This window comes from Daphnia magna, linkage group LG5 (genome assembly GCF_020631705.1).
Source record: "Daphnia magna isolate NIES linkage group LG5, ASM2063170v1.1, whole genome shotgun sequence".
Lineage (NCBI taxonomy): Eukaryota > Metazoa > Arthropoda > Branchiopoda > Diplostraca > Daphniidae > Daphnia > Daphnia magna.
Genome location: NC_059186.1, coordinates 11,683,972 through 11,707,257, shown reverse-complemented (window position 1 = coordinate 11,707,257; position 23,286 = coordinate 11,683,972). Strand labels below are relative to the sequence as shown.

General features: G+C 41.1%; 2 protein-coding genes and 1 long non-coding RNA gene across 9 annotated transcripts; 2 read left to right on the top strand and 1 right to left on the bottom strand.

Moving 5' to 3' along the window:
• The first annotated feature begins 806 nt into the window (after nt 1-806).
• Nucleotides 807-11,326, top strand: LOC116923614 (fasciclin-1). Of its 5 annotated transcripts, XM_032930085.2 has the most exons (15): nt 807-1,448; nt 4,551-4,689; nt 5,147-5,325; nt 5,625-5,755; nt 5,827-5,923; nt 6,330-6,513; nt 6,598-6,758; nt 7,227-7,235; nt 8,078-8,083; nt 8,464-8,718; nt 8,820-9,031; nt 9,094-9,280; nt 9,347-9,482; nt 9,580-9,603; nt 9,782-11,326. In XM_032930085.2, the coding sequence occupies exons 1-15, from the start codon at nt 1,305-1,307 to the stop codon at nt 9,991-9,993; spliced, it is 2,076 nt and encodes a 691-aa protein (XP_032785976.2). In that variant the 5' UTR covers nt 807-1,304; the 3' UTR covers nt 9,994-11,326. The 5 variants fall into 5 exon arrangements, with proteins under 5 accessions (XP_032785976.2, XP_032785977.2, XP_032785978.2 ...); XM_032930086.2 differs by lacking the exon at nt 7,227-7,235; XM_032930088.2 differs by lacking the exon at nt 9,580-9,603 and having other exon boundaries at nt 810-1,448.
• LOC116923615 lies at nt 11,323-12,402 on the bottom strand. Of its 2 annotated transcripts, XR_004394600.2 has the most exons (4): nt 12,283-12,402; nt 11,870-12,116; nt 11,699-11,796; nt 11,323-11,606 (listed from the first exon to the last, which is right to left on the bottom strand). It is a non-coding gene; the product is annotated as an uncharacterized LOC116923615 (long non-coding RNA). The 2 variants fall into 2 exon arrangements; XR_006646711.1 differs by having other exon boundaries at nt 11,870-12,348.
• A 16-nt stretch (nt 12,403-12,418) lies between these two features.
• LOC116923613 lies at nt 12,419-18,117 on the top strand. Of its 2 annotated transcripts, XM_032930083.2 has the most exons (8): nt 12,419-12,574; nt 12,631-12,943; nt 13,012-13,176; nt 13,249-13,383; nt 13,443-14,252; nt 14,319-14,750; nt 14,815-15,116; nt 15,179-18,117. In XM_032930083.2, exons 3-8 carry the CDS (start codon nt 13,018-13,020, stop codon nt 18,078-18,080), a joined length of 4,740 nt encoding a protein of 1,579 aa, XP_032785974.2. In that variant the 5' UTR covers nt 12,419-12,574; nt 12,631-12,943; nt 13,012-13,017; the 3' UTR covers nt 18,081-18,117. The 2 variants fall into 2 exon arrangements, with proteins under 2 accessions (XP_032785974.2, XP_032785975.2); XM_032930084.2 differs by lacking the exons at nt 12,419-12,574; nt 12,631-12,943 and having other exon boundaries at nt 12,950-13,176.
• Nucleotides 18,118-23,286: the final 5,169 nt, after the last annotated feature.

Genomic DNA, 23,286 nt, shown 5'->3' with positions numbered 1-23,286 from the left:
TTATATACTAGCACTCTTCGAGAAACCGCCACATGTAGAGTTATCTTCACGGTGCTATTCCTACACACGTCATCATATTTCAACCTTTTTTTTTTTCTTTTTTAAGGAGGGAAAAACGTCAGCAGTTGGGGATCGTTTTCTCACGATCGAATAAATAGATCGATAATGCCAGTGTATTGAATTTATTTCCTTCTTTTTCGTTACACAGTTTCGTGTTTTTTAGCTTTTTGTTTGACTGGTTTTTTAAGTTTATTGTCCATGGGGCGCGCTCGTTTCTATTTTCGTTTCAAAGTTCGAGTTTGGGGAAAGGGCATGCAAACAAGAAACAAACGAAAACAGAAACAAGAATCCCATGTATTTATTGCCAGACGAATTTTCTTTTTTAAAAGATTCCCGGACGTGAAGCCAGAGGCTAGAACGAAAACCAAAAAGAAAAAAACTCGCTTAGCGTGACTTTTCGATTGTTCAGAAGCGTCTGCAAAGTCAAGAATGCTTCACCCCTTGCGGGAATTAAAAACGCACAAATAAAAAAAAAAAAAAGGAACAAACGAAAGTAATCAACGATGAAGCTTTCGATCTTCTTAAACCTTCAGGGCACCTTATTTTGAAATGAAAATCATTTCCTTTTATTTTCATTTTTTGTTTTGTTTGGCTATCGCGATAGTCAAGGTTAGATGTCGTTGCGTATCGATGACTAGTACATTTGTATAGAACGCCACCAGGCGGCCACGGCCTTCAACTAGAGGGAAACACATAAGACACCTTTTCTACGTCGTGTTTGTGACCGCTTTCAGTTCGCCTTACTGCCGAGTTGGGCCGCTGACAGCGTAGTAGAGCTGACAGTGCGCGCCAGTCCAGACACGCAAATTGAACTCTCCTCATCCCTTTCTTCATCAGTTCGTTTTTATTCACGAACTCTTTTTTTTTTGTTCCTCCATTGTTCTTCTCTCCTTTTCACCGAAAACATTTCGGCCTCGCCTAAAAAAAAAAAAAAAACACGAGTAAATTACCAGTTCATTTCCAATTGATTTTTCATTTGGTGTTCGTTGTACCTGGGCTTATCGAGAACTTCAATCGAACGACGAAGTTTTCTGACATCATTGGCACCTAGTCGAGACTTTTGTTAACGCACACAAACGTGTTTCTAGTGTCTCGAAAGAAAACACGAAAAAGTGTATGGCTGTTGTGCAAACGTGTAGTGTTTTGTGATCTGTGAGTGTGTGTACTAGTTTTCTGGAAACGAAGTTGAAATCGAGAAAAAACACAACGATCTGACAGTAAAACTTTGTGAACAAAAAAATAAAATGTTTACTCACTCTTCTTCTTTGGTGACCTTGTCACTGTTGGCCATGTCTTCATGGCTGGCCTTCGCTTCGGCTGTTGGCCCGGTTATGAACCAACAACCGACCATTTTCGACCTGATTCAAAACGATCCCGATCTCTCGGAAGTACGTATTTCTGAACTTAATTTCAATTATTAATGACAATATCGTTGCAGTCCCCTCGTATCTCTCCCCCCCTTTTCTCTTTATTGGACGTGAAATGTTGTTAGTGAATCAATAATGCTTTTATGTGTGTACTTTTCTGCTTAATGCGATGGAGTGATACGGTTCTAAAAGCTTAAAAAAGAAAAGAAAAAAGGGGGAAGTTGATGCAAGGAAGATCAAAGAGAATTTGGAAAAAAATCCGCTTTGGTGTTATTTTGCTCTTTTTTTCAAATGAAAACGTAATGGATGTGACATTTTGACGACAGCTGCAGATGGTCAAACATTGATTCAATTGAAATGAAATAGAGTGTGAATAAGAGTAGGAGATTAGAAAAGAATTGTTTTTTTCCTTCGTATATATATTATCAACCCCCCACCATTTGCCCCCCTCCTCAACCTTCGCCACTTAACCAACGTGTTACATTGTAGTGTCAATTTGGTACTTTTTTTGTCGGGTTTTCCTGGTCCCAATGACCCTATTTTGCGTTTCTGCGTGTAAAAAAGACGAGGGGGAAAGAATGACTAGTTTCACCCTAGTGGGTTTTGTCTCGTATCCTCGTGAGATCCGGTGCTTGTATGAGGGGTGGTGTTTGCTTCTTTGTATTGCCCACAGTTCCCCCTCCTATAAAGATGAATGCCCGCGTGACGCAGCTGCCCTCTCCGGAATAAAAGGCTACACTTCTCAATTCCTCTTCTTTTTTTTTATAGTTCTGTTAGGACTACCTTCGCCATGATTTTGGCGACACGTCTGTGAGAAAGGATAGAATACTAAGCTCCTCCCACTCTTTTGCGGATGGATCCAACAACAGAAAAGGGACTATAGCGAGCTACACTGCGAGTTATCGATCTAGCAATGGCACCCGTGGTCTCTTGCTGTTCTCTGCGATCAATGAAAGGAAACCCACAGGGCAACCCCCCCCCCCCATGCGAACTTGGGGGCATCATAGGACTGAGAATATAGTCGCGTAGCAATCAGCATTTTTACCTCCCATTTTTGTTTCGTGTTGTCCGTTTTCTCCCTTTTATTCGCCTCACTCACTCCGACTCTAAGCGCATCGTCAACGGAAGCCCGCACGTTGTGTTATCCAATGATGTGACTAGAGGGGACTGGGAATTAGGGAATAAGAAAATTGGATCTTTTTTTTTTTTTTTTGTCTAGGGGAGAAATAATAAAAGAAGAGGGCCAACATTGTACGGACATAGTTCCTTTTAACAAGCGATTTCGTTTTTAATGTTTCCCTTATTTGATAATGACTCGTGCGATTTTTGATTATGTAGCAGGAATCATTATTCATCCCTGTATTTGGTTGTGCGATATGACAACAGATTGGAAGAAGAAGGAAGTCTCAAATCGTCTATGCTTTTCAGTTTAGCGAAGGGGGGTTCTTTTGTCATCGGAGAAATAGGGAAAACACCCTCAATCGGACATGATGCACCACGCCACGAACAGCGGTTATAAGAGCTCGCTATCACTGATTACATCTGCGGTGTATCCGTTTACCAAAAGTCCTTTTTTGTGTGTGTGTGTGTCCTCTTTCCAAATGAAAGGGGGTCTCTCTAACGTCAATCTTTCCTTGAAGGCATAAAATCTCTTGTTTCACTGGTCTATACCGGCTAAGTTCCTCCACCAACCGACGTCAAATAAAAGAAAATTCAATTGATTTAAAGAAAAATCGTTAACGAGTTGGACTGGGTGGCCTTGGTAATCCAACGACTTTTCTTTTGTTATTCAATTTCAATTGATTGCTTTCACTATCGTATGGGGGGAAGAGGCATGTTCCCGCAGCCAGGGCTCATTTTATGATTTGTTTAAGAATAAAACTACGCACTCCCCTCTCTTCCGCCTTTGAAAATAAAAATCAAGCATACAGTCGGCTGTACAAAATCTGAAAATAAACTTGTAGTCTCTCCCCTCATCCTTCGGACCCAAGTTTGCGCCAGAAAGGCTTTTTTCTTCCGGCGTCTACAAAATGCCGGGGTCCGGATCTATCTCGTCATTCCGTCAAAAACATTATTTTTTTTTCTTCAGTTTGTGTAAATATACAGAAGAAAAAGAAGGAAGCCTTTGCAATAATGTCGGGAGTACATACACACAGACATCCAATTATCTCTGATGCGACAGGGAGAAAAGTACATCGTGACGTGGTCGAGTTATGTGTGTGTGCGCTCCACCCAGCAGGGTGGAATATAGAAAACGAAAGGATCAAGAGGGGCCACACCAGTAAAAAGAAAACAAAAAGAGACACGACATTTTATTCACGCACGTCTGCAACGTATTCTCGTTCTTTTTTTAGGGTCGCTATGTTTGTTGATACCCAGTCAAAGCAGCCCCCAAAATTATCGAATGGGAGTGACCTCGAGTTTTCAAAAAACAAAACAAAACTTGGAAAGGACTGTAGTATAATTTATGTAATAATCACATGTAGATACCAAAAACTTGGATCCTCCTTTTCGGGGGCTGTGTATATGCAGGGGAGAAACTCAAATAAATCTTGATGACTGAAAACACAAAAACAAAAAGGAGAAACTTGAGTGGGGAAAAAAAGTGAAACGATCTAGTGCGTGACGTCGCGGAGGGTATCATCACGCTCGAACGAAATCGCCACCTCCTTTCCACTGCATGGCAGTCGGCCAAAATCCTACCGCGACAGTACCCCCCTCTTTGCTGTTCCACTGAAATCAATAAGTTATACTAAAATTTTCCCCCCTTCTAGCTCATTTTCCCCGACTCCCCTTACTCTCTAGTCTTTAATAAGCATCTAGGCTGAATGTTGCCTTTCCTGATGGTTTCCCCAATGCTTCGATCGAACGATTCGATTGTCAGCAACTCTTTTTTTTTTTTTTTTTTACAGATCGCTATTAGTGACTCATTTAGTCCTGCCAATTTGATATAAAAGGGACGGTGCCCCCCCACCGTCCATTTTCCTTCAGTCTACCAACTGTTCTCTTTAGATGGAAGAAAAGGGGACATTGATTGATGTTTTTCGTCTTTTTATTTAAAAATAAAATCAATACTACACGTTCGTCTGGTTGACTCATTTTCGATTTTGTTGTATTGCACAGTTTTTCAACTTGATTTCGCGGAACGAATTGGTGCCTACGCTGCTCAAGTTCCGCCAGGCGACCGTTTTTGCTCCCAACAACGAGGCGATGAGAGCTTTTACCGGACAAAAGGACCAAGACTTGCTGCTCTACCATCTCGGTTCGTGTGAAGAAAAAAAATATATATATATTACTCTCTTCTTTCCAAAAACCCTTATTCAACAAATTGCAAGTACAAGAGGGGTGAAACGTGTAAACGTAACTACGCCAGATAGCTATTTAAAAAAGATTTGGAAAAACAGCCGTGGCTCTCGTTTGTTTAAACAAACAGAACGGGCCTCTGTGTCGGTTGCCGCTCGAGACTGATGAGGGTGAGAAAACATGAAGCCCAGACATAAAAAATAAAAAAAATCGGCCTTACAAGGGGTGGGTGGGTTGTGTATATTATACAAGCAGTTAAGTAGCAATCAATAATTTTTCAAACTCAAGAGCCTTTCCTCCTCCCCTCGAGGTCTCGCTGTTTAACGATATAATTGATTGCAGCGTTTAAAAAATGTGTGAGAGAGAGAGAGATTTTCATTTAAATTGTTGAAATGCTGTTGATGGAAACTAAACAGCTAACGTGGCCCTGACGACGGACAAATTGGACCAATCGGTTTCCAGCGAACTGCCTGGCAATCCGCCGCTATGGATCGCCCGTCGTGATGCCAGTTCCTACCAGTACGATTTCTACATCAACGATGCCCGTGTCATCCGTGGCGATATTAAAGCCATGTCAACCAGACAGGACGAACAAGTACGTTTAATAATTTTCAGAATCTTTTCAAAATCAAAAGCGAATAAGAACACATTTTATCTTCTTGATTTCTTTTGTGGAGTGAGCCCAACGGCAGTACGCCGTCACCAAAATGACCATTTCCTTTTCCATCAAACCCATTTGAGGCCATTCCAACATGGAATTCCTTTTGTCTATTGCATTTCCTTCCCCTGAAATTGCTTTTGTCGTCTAAAACACGACATGGAAGACTATCATCATCTCCTTGTTTTGTGAAAACGTCCGAGTAACAATCAATATGGATATGACTCTTTGAATAGGTACTGCACGTCATCGATAAAGTCCTAGAGCCAATCATGACTTCAGCTCGCGATCCGCAACTCTCCAATCCCGACGCAGCTCGTCTCCTCGAAAGAGCCGGAAGTTTCAATTTAGGACCATATCAAATCAGGTATAAATGAATACAAGTAAAAGCGACAACATTACTGCAATACAATTTGAATTCTTTTCTGTTCAACGCAGCGATTTTGTCCAGCAAGTCACGTCGCACAAGAAGCTGTCCGTTTTTGCCACACCCGGACGCCACACGTTCCTCATTCCGATCAACCGCGGATTCGAGGTGATTGATCTTTTGTTTTTCTTTTGGCGTGGGCTGGAATTTATGCTTTGGTGAACACAACATGCCGTGCTCATTCGAGTGGCATGTCTGTCTCTTGATAACGGTTTGTCAGTAACCATCGATCAAACAATCTGCGACTGGGCTACCCTGAATCGTTACATGTGAAACGGGTAGAGCAGTTGAAAGGCTTCTCAAGTCGCTTCACATGTAATTATTTGGACGATTTACATTTTGTGTGTCCCCTCATAACAAGGGGGAGGGAGAGGGCAATATTCAAATAATTTTATTGTTTTATTGCCCGTCGTGCTTTTGAAATGGAGATAGAGAAAAGATATAATTTTTCAAAAGTACAAGGTTTCAGTTAAAATATTTTTTCTTTTCTCCCCCCCCCCCCGGACCAACGTAGGCCGTGTCACGTGACAAGATCGACCCTAAGGTGATTGACGGCCACATTGTGCCCAATGTTGCCCTGTTCAGCCGGCCAGCCATCAGAGGTCGACCGGTTCAGACGCTTGCCTTCTCCGACAACCTCAAAGTCACCATTTCCTTTAGCAACGAATCACTGCCGTCGCAAGAAATCGGATCGCGAAGTATTTTCTTGTTATTCATTTTTGGGATTCTCTCTTTTTCTGCTTAAACAAATTCTGTTTCCTCTCTTTCTCGGAAATGAACAGTTTACGTGCAATCCAATACCCTGGTCGGCGATTTCCATCATCCAAGAGGCGTCGTGGTGGCCCAGGTGGTCAAAGCCAACATCCCCGTGCGCAATGGTGTCGTCCACCTCATCGACAAGCCTCTCATTGTCATCGATATTGACATTGTCAACTTTCTCAAGGTAATGAAACGAAATTTTGATTAAAAACTCTTTTGGGCTGGTTGGGATTTCTTTTCAATTGAAAATGATGTTGTTTTAATAGATATTTATGACAATGTAGCAGCAGTCTCAAATTGTAATCTTAACACGCAAAAAGAAAAGAGAGAATGCAATGCCCATAACGTCAATTAATAATAATAGACACTTGATTGTCGAATTTTTATGACCAATAGTTTTTGTGTCACGAGTTTCTTTGGGTGATGTTTTCTACCATCCAGGGAATCTTCATATCGTCGTAATATTTTTTTTTTCTTTATTATTTTCTTTTATTTATTTTTTTTTTCTCACTGTTTCTAACTACTATATCTGAACTTTTATCCTCACTCTATTCTCTTTCTCTGTCTGTTTATTTTTTTGTTTTTATTTTTTACTTTTTATACTTACGGTGTCTTGTGTGCTTTCATGGTTTTCCCATTCGGCATGCTGCAGTCCTTTAAGGTAAACGGGTGTCTCTCAATTCCTTTAAAAAAAGAAAAAAAATATTTTCACTACCATCACAGTAAAAGAATTTTTAAAAAATCACTGCCAAAAAAACCAAAAAAAAAAAACACATTTATGCCTTTAATCACATATCACTGCCACGTAATGAAACGTCTCATCCGTTTTGCGCGGTAATCTGTAAAAAAAAAAAAAAATGAAAAAAAAAAAGTGAAAGACGATGATGACAAATGTAATTTTAAACAATGATGAGCAATAGACAATGCCAATCCGGCATTGCTTCAAAAATGTAGGCTCATCATTCAAAATGCATGGCTTTTTTTTACTTTTTTTTTTTTAATCCTCCCCACTGCGCTAAAAAGTTCGTCTTAATGAACCGCGGTTTTCTCTCTGCCAACTATTTCGAGACATTTAGCGTAGGTTGGTATGTTTCTTGGAGATTGTCTACCAGCCAGCCAATCATTGGACGAATCTTTTTTTTTTCTCTAGACGCGTCATTTATTTTTAAGTCAATAAAATCAAAACAAAAAAAAAAGATCTTGGAATTAGAGCAGAAAATCTGGCCCATCAATACGAACTCTTTAAACCTACGGTATATAAGGTACATCTCTCGTATCGTATATAACGTACGGTGTAGTCCGCTGTAGACTCATCACGCATTTATTCGCTACAAAACACGAAAAAACACGCAACAATCTTTAAAAAAAAAAGAGTTAAATCAAGCTACACACAGACACACAAGAAATCTATTTCTATGCGAGACACAGAAAACAAAAGATAATCTAATCTAATAATTTGATTTGTGCATGCCTTCCGGTGCATGCTGGCACTCCGACCTGAAGGTCTTTGTAAGTATATAACAATCTTCAATCGTTTCTCTTTTTCTTCTTTTTATTGCGTATATACTTGATTATCTCTTTTGAACCTTCCATTGTCTCATATGTGAACAATTCTATCGTCATTCTCCCTCTTTATGTCTTACATCTATTTTGGTCGTAATTCTTTCTTCTGTTTTCCTGTCTGGGAATTCTCGAGCTTTTCGCTGCTGTATACGTAAAACCTGATGTATCTTGTATATACATATAAATTGGGTTTCTCTTTTGCAGCCGTTGAAGACGTGTAGTGACGTTATAGAATTGTAGCGATCGATAGGGTTGTCATGGTTTCGCAAGTGTTTTTTTTTTTATTCGTAGCAAATCGATTGATCGTTTTTTCTTTTCTTGGCTAGGAACAACGCAACGGGATCCTATACGAGTTCTACCGCATCATGAAGGATTTTGCCACCAACTTTATGGAGGGCATCACGGGCGCTGGAGAATTGACCCTCCTAGCTCCGTCTAACGAGGCCTTCCGCAAGCTCGGAGAAAAGAATCTTAACGCTCTGTTGGCCAATCAGCAAAAATTGACTGAAATCTTGCAACTTCACGTCATCCGCAGGCGGCTCTCCTCCGATGAGATTATCCAGAATCCTCTCTTGTCTCACGTAATTGCCTTTACGCTTATGATACATTAGCCATCAGCGGATAGTTAACCAATGTTCGCCCCCCCCCCCCTCATCCGTCATGTCTTTTTGAAAAAATAAAGGTCGAGTCAGCTGACCGGCACCGACGGCTTTACTTCTCCGCCTTCGGACCAGATGATAACATCACCGTCTCTGTGGAAGGAGGAGGCGTCAATGCTACCATCATCCAGCCCGATATTGGAGCACTGAACGGCATCGTTCACATCATTGACCGTGTCCTCGGCGTGCCCACTATGACTGTCATTGAGAAACTACAGTCAGATCCCATTATGAGGTATTTCGTTCAATTGTTTTGGTCTTTGTCTGATTTTTAACGTGAGTTTGCAATTAATGTAGCAAAACGCACGCGTTGGCCATCCAAGATGATTTCCTCGGTCGCATGCAAGCGTACAGAGATCCGTACAATCCGAGGATTCAGCAAAAGTTCACCATGTTGGTGCCCAGTGATGATGCCTGGGAAGTTATTCATCGCACGATGGGCTCGGCATTCAAGAAACTCTTTATGGGCGAATATTCGTACAATGTCAGTGATTCAAACGAATTTTTCATTGATGATGCGGCACGGAATTCTAATATTTGAAATGCGCAGGTGCGTCAAATTTTGGAGCGCCATTTGGTCGTCGGACAAGAATTAAGCATCAACAATCTAACGAGTCAAGGCCGTGATAATTACCTACAAACGATCCGCGGCAAAGTGAAGATTGTCTTCGTCGAAAATGGTGGAGGTAAATTCGATTTTATTCAGTTTGATTTCGACACAATGAGCACATTCGAAAATCAATTACATTGACGATCTTGTCAATTTATCCGTTGCTAACAAAGAGAATGGAGGGGAGCCAACGCGAGGTAACAACTTGAACAACGCAAAGAATTCTATTTAGGCTCGACTGTAATATTGTAATGTGCTTTCATTAGTTACTACGGGCAAATAATCTTTAAAAAAACAAAAAACAAACGTAGCTTTATCTATCTCGGATTTTAAATGCTGTGAGTAAACATTTATTAACTGCGTTTGAAAATTCAGAGTACTTTGCTGAATGGGAGAACATTCGTGCTCGAGTGGTACGCCCGGATGTCCAGTGTATTGATGGTGTGATCCACGTGATCGATCACGTACTGGTGCAGCGCCGCGAGATCTCCGTGTCTGGCTCCGAACGGTTCACCGTCAACGCTCTGCTCTTGTTGGCCATCACTTTGACTGCTATTTTCTGGAACGCCCGAGCACTTCAACATTGATGGGCTCTCTTAAAAAGCAGTGCGAACTGTTTTTTAATGTGTTTTTTTTTTTTTTTTTCTCCTTACTTCCCTTACCCTTCGTCCATCACATTTAATTTGACTATCTTTTTTTTTTTTTAGCATATGATTTTATATTTTAATTTTTTTTTTTAACCATATATCAAGCGTGTATATTTTATTCGGCGTGTTCATCATTTCTTCATTTTAAATTGACGCCATAATTAGAAGATAGAATCTCACCATTAAAGTATGATGAAAGAACATTTAGAGGCGAGGAATAGACCATTTTTCATTTTTTTTTTTTCTTTAAATTTTTCATTTTGTTGGCTGATTCATTGTCGCTTTTTTCTGAGTTGTACAAGAGTACAAATTTCCTTTGTTTTTTTGTTTTTTTGCCGTTTTTCTTTTCTTAGTTGGAGTTTTTCAGTTGGCGGAAAAACAAATACTCGTTTGAATTTTTGACGTCTTTGAACGAATTAAAGTCTGAAAATTTTCTGTGTCTGACATCAGGAGAGACGAAATAAGAAACTTTGTTGTTTCTTTCTAACTTTCTATCTTCAACTTTTTTAGTGTGTTGCGTGAACGCTGATCACCATTTCCTTTTATCCCATGTGGCTTCATTTGCTATTTTTCAGAATGGGATTCAATGTTGATTTGGTACGCCCTTCGTCTGGAGCGTGTAAAAAACCTGTTTTGATTTTATTATTATTATTTTTTTATCTCACATTTGAATTCTACCGTATTCCGGAACTGCGTGCGCGCCCTCTTTGCCGCGACATTTACATTGTCAGTTCCAGCCCATTTTTTTTTCCTTTACAAAGAGACACACACGACCGGAACATCCATTATTATTATTTTTTTTTGTCCTTGCGTTTTGTTGGTCAGCTGGAACATTTTTCTTTTTTTTTTAGTTCACTACCTCGTCGATCAATACAATATTGCGGTCTCTTTTATTGGTCAATAACATGGTCACGATTCTATGCATGTCAGATTGTCCAAGTCGATTTTAGACGCACTGAGTGACATTCCAATATTTTGTTTATTTTTCCTTCACTCGTTTGCCTTTTCAGTTTTTTTTTTATCTACTTGCGTTGCGTTCAGCCAACCCAGTCACAAATGCTGCCGTGAATCATAATCCCATCTCTCTTTTGTCTCACCCCATCCATCCCCCGTCGTTTACTCCGGGGAAAGTTTAAAGAAGAAGAAGAAAAAAAAAGTTAACAAGAAAATCTAACTGAAACATATTAATATCTCCTGATGATTGCGATGAGTGTTCATGGTAGAGTTCTCTGCTTTAGAAATAAAGAAACCAATAAAATGAATGGGACATGTTGTTAAATTATGTTTTTATTCACACAGATGGCGACATGCTGGTACACGGTAGTAATTCATATTTTTTATTCAAACGGTAGAAAAATAGAGTAGTTTGTAAATAGAGCTATGCACCAATAGATAATTTTGATTCCGCAAACCAAACAAGGCATCCCCAAGATTTAATTCCCACACCAAAAAGTCACACGATATCACATTCCAGGTTGCTTTTCAGCCAGACGTCAGACGACCCGCAGCAAAACGCGGCTGCATTATTTACGAAGGTGGATGACCTTTCGCCCCTATAGATGTCGTTGAAGTGGGTTTTAATTTACAATTACTTTCGAGACAAAAGACGTAGTCTGAACACGACCATTGCCATGGTGATACATACCAATCGAGTAGTGAACGGCGTTCGAAATTCTGTTTGTCCATTATCAAGGCTAACTAGATTGATTTCCGCTTTGCTGCGGTGACGGATTGTTAGATAATCTGCATTCCCGCAATAAGCGAATGGGTTAAATGAAAACTGATCACACGCTTCAGTTATAATATACCGACTCACCGGTTTGAGCTGATTGATAGTTATACGATTTCTTGTTATTGCCTCTGTTCCGGCACATTCTAGCCAAGGATTTCCAGATTTTCTTGAACATGATGAAACGTCGAACTGCTGTGTGAAAACTGAATGCTGTCCCTTAACATATTCCGGTATTTATGCCGTGTAGCGTCGGTGCAGATTATTATCGTTGCTGACGCGCAGCTCAAAACGTTTTCAGCAAATCCAGGAGGTTGTCAAACCATTTGACCCACTTTTTTACATAGTTGAAACGATTGCTCAATAGTAGTCCACCATTCAGCCACCAAGAATCAAAGAAAAGAAAATGTTTTACTGTACGAAGGATGGCATATTACGATTAATGGCAGCTTCCGGAACCCCCCACAAGGTGTCTGTGACATGACCAGTGTTGTGCGTACCTTTTGTTGTTGTAATCTTCTTTCACAAGGTAGAGATACACACGTTCGCCCAGCTAGAGTAATGGTAATGGGACACCGAACTGTCCTAGTTTGTCATACTGAGTAGGAAAATGAGAATGCAGTTCTCGTGGGGGTTCGTCGACAGCCGTTGTTGCTATCGCTACATCTGAAATTTCTCATAGAGGAAAAACACTTGAAAACAAAATGTCCTAGGAGGTCGTGATCTCTGCTCTACAGAAACACTCATTAGTGGGGTAGTTGGCCATTCAAAAAATACTTTCTCCGTCAGCGGGTAACTTTCTGTTATTTAACATTGATGACCTACGCAGTTCTATTGACCCATTTGAGGATCCAGACTGCAGTCGGGTGCAATGACTGCACATTTTTAACGTCGGTGGATTCAACATGATAGATTTTTTTGTTTGTTTCCCCATAATGTTTCGACGGGGCTGCTAACTCACACAAGTAGTGACAGCATGTTTGGTAACTTAATGCAGTAACAAATTATTAATGCAATCGGGGTTCAAAAATTTCCCCCCCGGGCCCCGAATTTCGAAACCCGATTGGCAAAATGCACCCCGATTAGGGTCGGGGCCGATCCCTAGATGTGGGAATGGGATGGGAGCAGTTTCAATTTTGACTTACTGGCAACGTCGCTGAGGTTCTATTTGAATCTGTCACTACTCATTGAAAACGAAAACAATGCTTGGTTTTCGATAATCTTTTTAGACAAAAATGGAGCGAAATGTCGACGCACTCCTTTTGAATAACATTGTGGACTCCTTAAGGTCATCTGATGTAGATTCGATCTCATCCACCTGCGAGTTCCTAGAAACCGTTGTGATCTATGACTTCCCTGCTGAAGCATTTCTTCACCAGCGAGAGTTGCTTGTCGTAGGTTTTCCCATGCAAACTAAAGTTTTCAGTGGTTTTTAGGATTTTATTTTCTATCATTTCCCATTGCAGTGTCTTTTAAAGTTGTGTCAAGATGTTGACCCAGTCATTGCAGATGCAGCTTGTAGTTGTTTTGATTCCATCTGCAAAAGGATAGTTACACAATTTAAAAGAAAGGAAAAACCTTCTTGGATAACTGTTGTGAAGGTAACTTTGAAAAGAAATATTTTTAAAACTAGATTTATCTATATCTAACTCAACTTTAGCTTATCACTGAAAGCAGTTCAGCAAGAGATCCTGGTGATGGAATCGAAAACAGTCTATTGACGTTGTCAAATCTTTCTGTAATGATAGCAAAGGCATGCCATCAAATGCTCATCAGATCATCAAAACCATTTGATCATATTCTAAAGCTATTAAATACTGCATCAGCACTTTCTGGAATTGTCAAATCACCCACAGAAAACATGGAATTCTACCAGATACTGACAAGTATATCTGCTGCCTTGCGAGCATCTTCAAGGCAAAACTTTGCAACCTTTCTTCTACTGTTGGTTACCTCAATTCAGAGTTGCCCAGTTTCTTCATTGAGTACTGATGTTGTATATGAGATATACAATGGTCTCTTAGATGCTTCCATAACACATTACCATCCAGAGTTGCTGGAAAAGTGTATAGCCGTTCTAAAAGAAAACCGCCCCCTCCACGACAAATATGAAAAAATCTCCAACCTCTATGTAGCCTTCCAGAACCTAGCAAAATTCCTCAAAAACAGCGACCAGGAATATGATTTGGTTCCAGTAATTTATCTACTAAAATTGGATGATGCTTTAACGGAATCGTTGCTGCCCTGGGTCTTCAAACATTTGAAAGAATTTGGAGGAAAACCCGCAATTACTATGACATTGTTATTGCTCTCACAGAAAGAGCCTATACTCGGACAAATTTATCAGCTTTTGGCCGAAATCGCCTCACCCATGAAGTCTATCAACATTGGGCCTCACATTGGGGACTTGTTTGTCGATGAAGCCGTTGTGAGAGCCATTGCTAAAGGAATGTGCTCCGAGAGTGCTCAGGTACCATTTAACATATTTTCTAATATTAGTTCGTTCATAAGTAACAATATTTCCTGACCTAAACAGATTGCGCCGATTGCGGAAAAAATTCTGGCGTTAATACTGAAAGGTCGAGTGTGGATGAATGATCAACAATGGCAGACTTTGGTGACTACCATAATTCCAAAGTTGATTTTGGATATTGAACCAAATATACAACACTTTAAAATCCTAAGGCCACTCTTATGGGACCTGATAAACCAGTCACATTGCACGTCCGACGATGCTGATGGCTGTCCTCGACTGGATCTCAATTTTGTCTTGAGATTTTTAATTCGGAATATGTCAAACCAAGATATCTTGCGTGATAAATCCAGTCTGAGTCTGATTTCTATCTTATGCCAGCAGCCACAAGCTCATCTACTTCGTCCGCGAATATCCGCCCTCGATCCTTCCTCTCTATCAGAAATATTTTCAGGCGATTTGACTGTTGCCATTGAAAGTACAGCCAAATTTGGGGTAAGTAGTAAAGCATTCATTCTTGTACTAATTTATGTTGATTAAATCCGCTTTGTTCTCACAGGTTTCCACTTTGACGGAAACAATGCAAGCCTTAAAAGGTGCTGATTTGGTAATGGCATGGACCCACCTAACCAAATTGGCAATCATCCTTGAAGACAAGGACCTCCATCAAATCTTCCTCGACAACGGAGGAATACCCATACTTGTTGATTTTCTTCACAAATCTCTGGTTGTATCGGAAAACGAACCGTTTCTTTCAGTCATGTTAGCCATCGTCAAAACCTTCTTATTCGTCGCTCACATGAATCCCGCAGCGAAGAACGCTCTGGCTTGGGACAATGATTTCATGATGGACTTGTTGAGGTGATAGGTCCCTGATCGTAGCACATCAAAAAATTTTATTATAGATATGAAATTTCTTATAGAGCCACAATGATGACACGGCAGGATCTCATTGCCCGTCGACATTGTGTGGCGCTTTTGCGATTGCTTGCCATTGAAGAAAATCCTCCACCACCGGAACCTGTGATCGAAGAATCTATTGATTCCGCTGGTTGGTATGAAATGTGGTCCAAAGCTGTTGTCAGGTGGTCAGCCAAGTTCATTTTTAACGCTGAACTGTCCACCCCGCCTTCGGTACCAAGTGTACCGCCTTTCCTGAAATTGAGCCCAGCCGAGTTGGAAGTTGGGACGTCTGCCAACGATTGCGCTTTGGTTGAACAGGCTTTAAGCCGAATATGTAACGCAGAAGGCCATCACGACGTAAGTGAAGCTCTTACGCTTCTCCGTGAAGTTTTACAACGCATCAATCTGCTGCCAGAAGTCTTTGACCTCGAATGGCAAGAAAGCCTCGAAACTTTTTTCACCGTTCATCCGGAATCAACTAGTGATGAGAAAGTCTTTACGTCCATTCTCGAAATGTTGATGCTTTCTTTGGCTCAAATGGAAAAACTGGAAAACGTGGAAGAATTCTGCCTGTTCAGCTGGTTGCGTTCTATAATGGTTGACGGGAAGCACGTCTTCTGGATCCTATTCCAAGACCGCTGCCAGCAATTCAATAAAGCTGATAATGACAGCCACCTGTTACCCTTCCTGCTCCGCTTCGTATCAGCCACTGTGCGGTTGATTGGTTCACATACACCATCAGGATCTTTGGCGCACGTGCTGGAAATCCTGTGCAAAACATTTGAACAAGACAATCAATCCCAAGTCTATCAACTGAATTCACTGAAGCTTATCCTCGAGTGCACAGTACATACTGCGGCCGCTATTTTGAAATGGAAACCGGCGTCTGTGGATCAAGCTATTATCGCCAGTTTACTCAAGCACGCCACGGCCACTCTGGTGTCATTCAGTAGTAAAACTCACAGCAACAAAGGGCGGAGCGTGGTTCAATGCTGTTCCCAGCTTATTAATGTGTTGATTGCTCTAAGTCAATACTGCAGCAGCAGCTGTGTTCATTTGTCTGATCTCGACTGGTTAATAGTTCTACTCCAGCATCCAGATCCGACTGTCAAAACAGCGGGTATCAACACCTGCACGCAGCTTTCGCGTAACGTACACATCACGGATGATGTTGCCGAAACTGTCCTGTCATTTCTCTTCAATACTGATGAAAACTGCAGTGTTGTTGAGCAGGCGTGTCTTTTGTTATCCCAACATGCCTCACGGATGACGGACCAGGCCGTTCGCCAGGTCGTGTTAATGGCATCGTCTTCTCGCATTTGTTTAAACCAGTCCTTGTTGCGAGCTCTTCTTCAGCTTCTCATCAACTGCACTCACGTTCAAGCGGCTTCCGCTCACGTCACAGCAATTGTCAATGATCTTATTCCAATTCTTCCATCTTTATTAAATAACGAAGACACCATTCCAGACGTCAAAGCCGCAGTCCTCTGTCTTTTATATCGGATAGCTCTCTTACAGCCTAAAATAGCTGTTTGGCTTCTCAACGAATTCGAGTGCGTCACAACAGCCGTTCAATCGTTGTTTTGCGACAATGAAAATTTAGTGGGTGAAGCAGCTCTTTTCGTCACGTTTTTATTGCAAACTGAAGGACAATCGTCCAACAAAGTGTTCCAAGTGGTTTTTCATTCTGTGCCGCAATTGTGGGATCTGTTTTTTTTCTTAAGCGATCGCACCCTTTCTCATCCAGCCGCCCGACGAGTCTTGCTCTTCATCCAAACTGTATTGACAGCTGCAGTGAAATCTAATCGGAATTTGCAGCTGGATCCCGTTTATGTACAGCACTTTTGTCAGTGGCTGATACCTCATCTTCCTGCAAAAATCGACAATTCTCTTCGTCAGAGTGTGCTTCAAGCTCTGGGATTGCTCCTACTGTGTTGCTCTACTCCGACAAAAGATACAGTTAAGTTAACTTCGGAATTCATCATTAAAGAATTGCAGTTGTGCTTATCTCGCAGTAGTGACAAGTACATAGCAGCTTTGCTCAGCTTAGCCCACAATTTTGTACTACGCCACCCTGAAGCGGAGCAGGAATTACTAAAGAGTGGCATTTTCCCTCCGATTATAGAAATTTGGAAGACGAGGAGTAGTCGTGAAACGAATGTATCAGTATTACTCTACATGATCAATTTTGAAAAAATCCTAGTTGGGAAGGAGACTTTAAAAGAGGTTAGGGTATTGCTTAAATTGATGATGGAATATTTAGAAGAAAAAGAAGCCGTAATTGCTCGCCAATCGATGCCAGTTAGCGATGAAGATTGGAACATCATCGAATCTATCCACGAGCTTCTTTTAGCCTCTGTTTCCTCTTTGGAGTGCCGCCGTATTCTTGCCAAGTACAAGTACTGGAACAGCATAGCTCAAACTTGGCATCCTGTCTACCTCAAACGGATCATCAACCGGCATCAGCACGGTTCACTAACGACGCTAATTCGTCTACGAGCTCGTCTTCTATCTGCTCTGACTGTCTTCCCGGAACCTGCCTTGCCCGATTTAATGGACAGCAAGGTTGCTGAAACTCTTGTGGATGTGATATCCCAACCATACGGTGCCGAAAAGCACGCACTTTCCATTTTACGGAATATGGCTTTCCACAACAACTACAAGACGCCTTTGCTGTCGGCCAGCAATGTTCTCCCGCTCTTCGTACGGCTCTTAACGAGCAAGGCAGCCATCGACGATGTTACGTCATCTACAATGGCCGTTACAGCCTTGATTTCTTTGGCGTCGAATAATCAACGTGTCAAAAGCGACGTACGTGCGATGACAGCAGCCTGGTTTCAGAGGAATCCTTTAGTCATTAAAAAAGACACCACCAAGTTTCAAAGCTTATGCCTCAATTTACAAAAACTTATCGATGTATAATGGTTTTATTGTTGTTTAATATAATACTTGAATTATAGAAGATTCTATGTTTCTCATTATCCCATGACATTGGAGAAAAGCTTTGTGAAAATAAAGTTATTGCCAGGACTGGTCTGTTGCAAAAATGTCCACAAAATACCAAATCGATCAATGTTTAAGAAACTTGATTTACCTACTCTATCTAACTGACTAAAAAAGGTGAGCCAAGTCCAATTGCATTGAATTCATTTGCCAAGCCAAAGATTACTTGTCAGTTTTACAAAAAAGAAAAGAAATGGAATAAAACAAATAAACAAAAAATAAAAAAAACTAAAACCGTTATTATCACGGAATTCCAGCAGTTTTCCAAATGCCTTAAAATAACAAGCCGAGCGAACGTATGAGACTGAGATTAGGAACAGATAAGAAACATAATTTCATTGACCGAAGGGTCTCCTGCTTATCACTCGCATTGGCATAGCAAATCCGTCCCGTCTCCCTCCTTCACTGAACTATATTTGTTTGGAAAAGGTTTTAGTAAATTTCCTCTTTAAGGAAAATGAACATAATTGCGCTTCCAACGTAGCTGGCAAACTGCAATTTGTTCTTTTTTATAAATTTTAATTTCATGTAACTTTTTCCTTTGTTGATAATGAAAACTATGACGAATACCCGAAAATGTGAAGAAGCAAAATGGTGGAGAATTGAGGTTTTGACTTTTGAGGGCTTGTTGATTGAGCTCCCGCGCAAAATCTTTTGTGAATTAAAACGATCTGGCAATGAAAAGGATTTGAATAGATTCGGAGGCAGGGTAACAGTTCAAAAGGGGTAGTCCCATAAGAGCCTACGTTAAAGTAGGCCCTCTAGTTACACACCCGGCCAGAGTTGCCGATAGTTGACGATTCCAATTTTCGTCCCATTTTCGCAGTCGACGGCTCTGGCCTCTGGGAAGTACGCGTACAGTATCCTGCACAAAAATCCGAACACCGATTTAATTTTTTAAAGCCACCTATTGGCAAGGTAGTGGGTTTTTTGTTTGTTTTTCTTTAAGGGGGAGGGTAGACGGGGTGATGGACACGTCAGGGCAGGGTTGGGTAAGTCTAGACATTTAAAAAAAGTGCCTTAAGGTATAACGCTTTAAGGCAAGTTACAGGTCGGGACATTTTTGCAACCCCCAGGGTGGTGTTTTTTTTTAAACGACAGTTGGAAATTTAGGGCTTGGGCTTAGTAATGTTTCTTACCGAAACAATTTAGCTTATGTTTCAGCTGCCTGTGAACATTTACGTCGTTGTCAATGGCGTAGGTATAGCGTTTCTGAGTGTGATGCTGGAGATCGATGTTCGATTCTAGATGAGGTGTTAAATAATTGTGGATACCTTACGAGAAATTCCCGATTATATATGAAACAAATTTTTATCGATGTGCTTTTTTTTTATTTTATAATTTAAAAATTAATAAACTCCTTCGTTTTGAAGTGATTAATATTCCAAGCAAATTCAAATGGTCTTCATCACGAATTCTTGACAGAAACTCAGTGATAACAGGTTTCATTACTTTCTCATTGCCGCTCGGTTTCTTCACAGGAAAATCGAATCCAATCGAAGAAACCGAGGGCGAATGAAATGAACGGCTTTCCATTCTTTCCCCTTTGATCCCAATTTCTCAAACTTTTTTTTCTTCTTGGTAATTGTTGCAGTATCATTTTCTGCAACAGTAGGTTCTTCTTCTACCACTGGTGTTTCTGGGCTCAATTTGTTTGGTATCGATTCCCGTTTGTTGTTTGAATCGGAAACAGATACAGCGCTTTCCTCGTTTTCAACAATTTCTTCAATTAGAGGTTTAGTAAATGCAATTGACTCAGAAGGGGGGATCAGCACTTCTGTTATTACAGGGGCAGCTTCAGTAGGTGAGAAATATGAAACCGTAGGTGTTTTATCTGTATGCTGGTCTTCATCACGAATTCTTGACAGAAACTCAGTGATCACAGGTTTCGTTACTTTCTCATTGTCAATGGTACGCGTCACTGGTACGCGACGAGGCTGGTCAGAGTTCTCTCCCGTCGGATCCTCAGGATGTTCTGCTGATTGAGGAATCCGCTCATCTATTGGTGCGGGAACATTATTATCCTCTGATTGTTTATCCAGTATGTACGACCGGTTCATTTCTGGGCCTCTGTGCCTCCTCTTGTTCATTAGCTAAGGCGTCTTGTCGTGCTGGTTTTTCATCTGGAAATAACGACTCCTTTTTACCGCCCTTCTTTTTCGTAAACATTTTACGAAAAAATTTTCCAATAGACGTCTTTTTTCGGTTGCGTACATCTGGATTTGGGAAATACAGCGTATCGCCAGTTTCGTCGGGTGCTTCTTCATTAGGCCTATTGTTCTGGTTGTCTTTAGGGGCCAAGTTTCCATCCGCATCTCTGCGAATATCTGTGGACCGGCCCCATCCAGGTGTGTCACAATTCACATCTCTGCGAATGTTTCTGGGGGGATACCGCACATCCTCGAAATGCGGATTCTGGGTACTGTCATGGAAGAAGGTAGTAGGCCCATCCGGTAAGAACTCTTCGAAAATACAACCACAGTCAAGATGGCGGATCCTGCATCGGCAAATGTCCGCATGTCTAGGACAGTTTCTTCCTTGTTCGCCTCCAATTGGTTGATCGTAGAAGTCCATAGGGGGTTGGTTAGAGGCCTCGCCGCGACCCGGTTCATTTCTGGGCCTCTGTGCCTCCTCTTGTTCATTAGCTAAGGCGTCTTGTCGTGCTGGTTTTTCATCTGGAAATAACGACTCCTTTTTACCGCCCTTCATTTTCGTAAACATTTTACGAAAAATTTTTCCAATAGACGTCTTTTTTCGGTTGCGTACATCTGGATTTGGGAAATACAGCGTATCGCCAGTTTCGTCGGGTGCTTCTTCATTAGGCCTATTGTTCTGGTTGTCTTTAGGGGCCAAATTTCCATCCGCATCTCTGCGAATGTCTGTGGACCGGCCCCATCCAGGTGTGTCACAATTCACATCTCTGCGAATGTTTCTGGGGGGATACCGCACATCCTCGAAATGCGGATTCTGGGTACTGTCATGGAAGAAGGTAGTAGGCCCATCCGGTAAGAACTCTTCGAAAATACAACAACCACAGTCAGGATGACGGATCCTGCATCGGCAAATGTCCGCATGTCTAGGACAGTTTCTTCCTTGTTCGCCTCCAATTGGTTGATCGTAGAAGTCCATAGGGGGTTGGTTAGAGGCCTCGCCGCAAATTACATTAATTGTTATTGGTGCATAAACAAAGGAGGGATACAAAGGGGGGATAGCAGAGGGATCCCTCCCTCGCCTCCCTTCTCTCGCAAGCCCCTGCTGCGTCTGGTACGTTTGGCCGAAAGACATTACCTCGTGATAGTCCATTTTTTTTCAAAATGTTTTGCATTTAGTTCAGAACCTATATCAAATGGAAGCAGGCTCGTACCTGAAGCACACCCAAAAAATGACAAGATCGACTTAAATAAAATTTGCTGAGTATTTATTTTGCTTCACGTTTGCATTTCTAGCATCAATATATTATTTAAAACTATGATCATTAATTAAAATATCACAAAGAATGGTAATATTTACTCAAATGCAAATATAAAAACACGAGTTTGACGGGATAAAGCAAGGATTGAAACTTAAAGCATGGTATAGGAACATGGTACGCGTACTTCCCAGAGGCCAGAGCCGTCGACTGCGAAAATGGGACGAAAATTGGAATCGTCAACTATCGGCAACTCTGGCCGGGTGTGTAACTAGAGGGCCTACTTTAACTTAGGCTCTTATGGGACTACCCCTTTTGAACTGTTACATTAAGGTGTTTGAATTTTTATACCATGATAGAAGTTCAAAAATTTTCACCCCGAGCCCCGAACGCCCCGCCCCAGGCCCCTAATTTCGAAACACGATTGGCAAAATGCACCCCGATTAGGGTCGGGGCCGATCCCTAGATGTGGGAATGGGATGGGAGCAGTTTCAATTTCGACTTACTGGCAACGTCGCTGAGGTTCTATTTGAATCTGTCACTACTCATTGAAAACGAAAACAATGCTTGGTTTTCGATAATCTTTTTAGACAAAAATGGAGCGAAATGTCGACGCACTCCTTTTGAATGACATTGTGGACTCCTTAAGGTCATCTGATGTAGATTCGATCTCATCCACCTGCGAGTTCCTAGAAACCGTTGTGATCTATGACTTCCCTGCTGAAGCATTTCTTCAGCAGCGAGAGTTGCTTGTCGTTGGTTTTCCCATGCAAACTAAAGTTTTCAGTGGTTTTTAGGATTCTATTTTCTATCATTTCCCATTGTAGTTTCTTTTAAAGTTGTGTCAAGATGTTGACCCAGTCATTGCAGATGCAGCTTGTAGTTGTTTTGATTCCATCTGCAAAAGGATAGTTGCACAATTTAAAAGAAAGAATAAACCTTCTTGGATAACTGTTGTAAAGGTAACTTTGAAAAGAAATATTTTTAAAACTAGATTTATCTATATCTAACTCAACTTTAGCTTATCACTGAAAGCAGTTCAGCAAGAGATCCTGGTGATGGAATCAAAAACAGTCTATTGACGTTGTCAAACCTTTCTGTAATGATAGCAAAGGCATGCCATCAAATGCTCATCAGATCATGAAAACCATTTGATTATATTCTAAAGCTATTAAATACTGCATCAGCACTTTCTGAAATTATCAAATCACCCACAGAAAACATGGAATTCTACCAGATACTGACAAGTATATCTGCTGCCTTGCGAGCATCTTCAAGGCAAAACTTTGCAACCTTTCTTCTACTGTTGGTTAACTCGATTCAGAGCTGCCCAGTTTCATCATTGAGTAGTGATGTTTTATATGAGATATACAATGGTCTCTTATATGCTTCCATACAGACTTGCTGATCAATCAATTTTGAAATGATCAAACTCATTTCAGAATGAGTTGATCGCCGATCAAACACAATAGCAAACATCACAAGTTCACAACACAGCCGCTGTGGCGCTTTCGTTATGGGACAGAAAGACTTTCAGGTCAAAAAGGCAATCGGAGGGCCTGCCATAAGCGTGGCTACACCAGTATTCTATTACTCTGCTCTGATTGAGGGGCAAAACTCCCGCGCAAAATCTTTTGTGAATTAAAACGATCTGGCAATGAAAAGGATTTGAATAGATTCGGAGGGAATCGGAGATGCATTAAATAAAAGTCGACT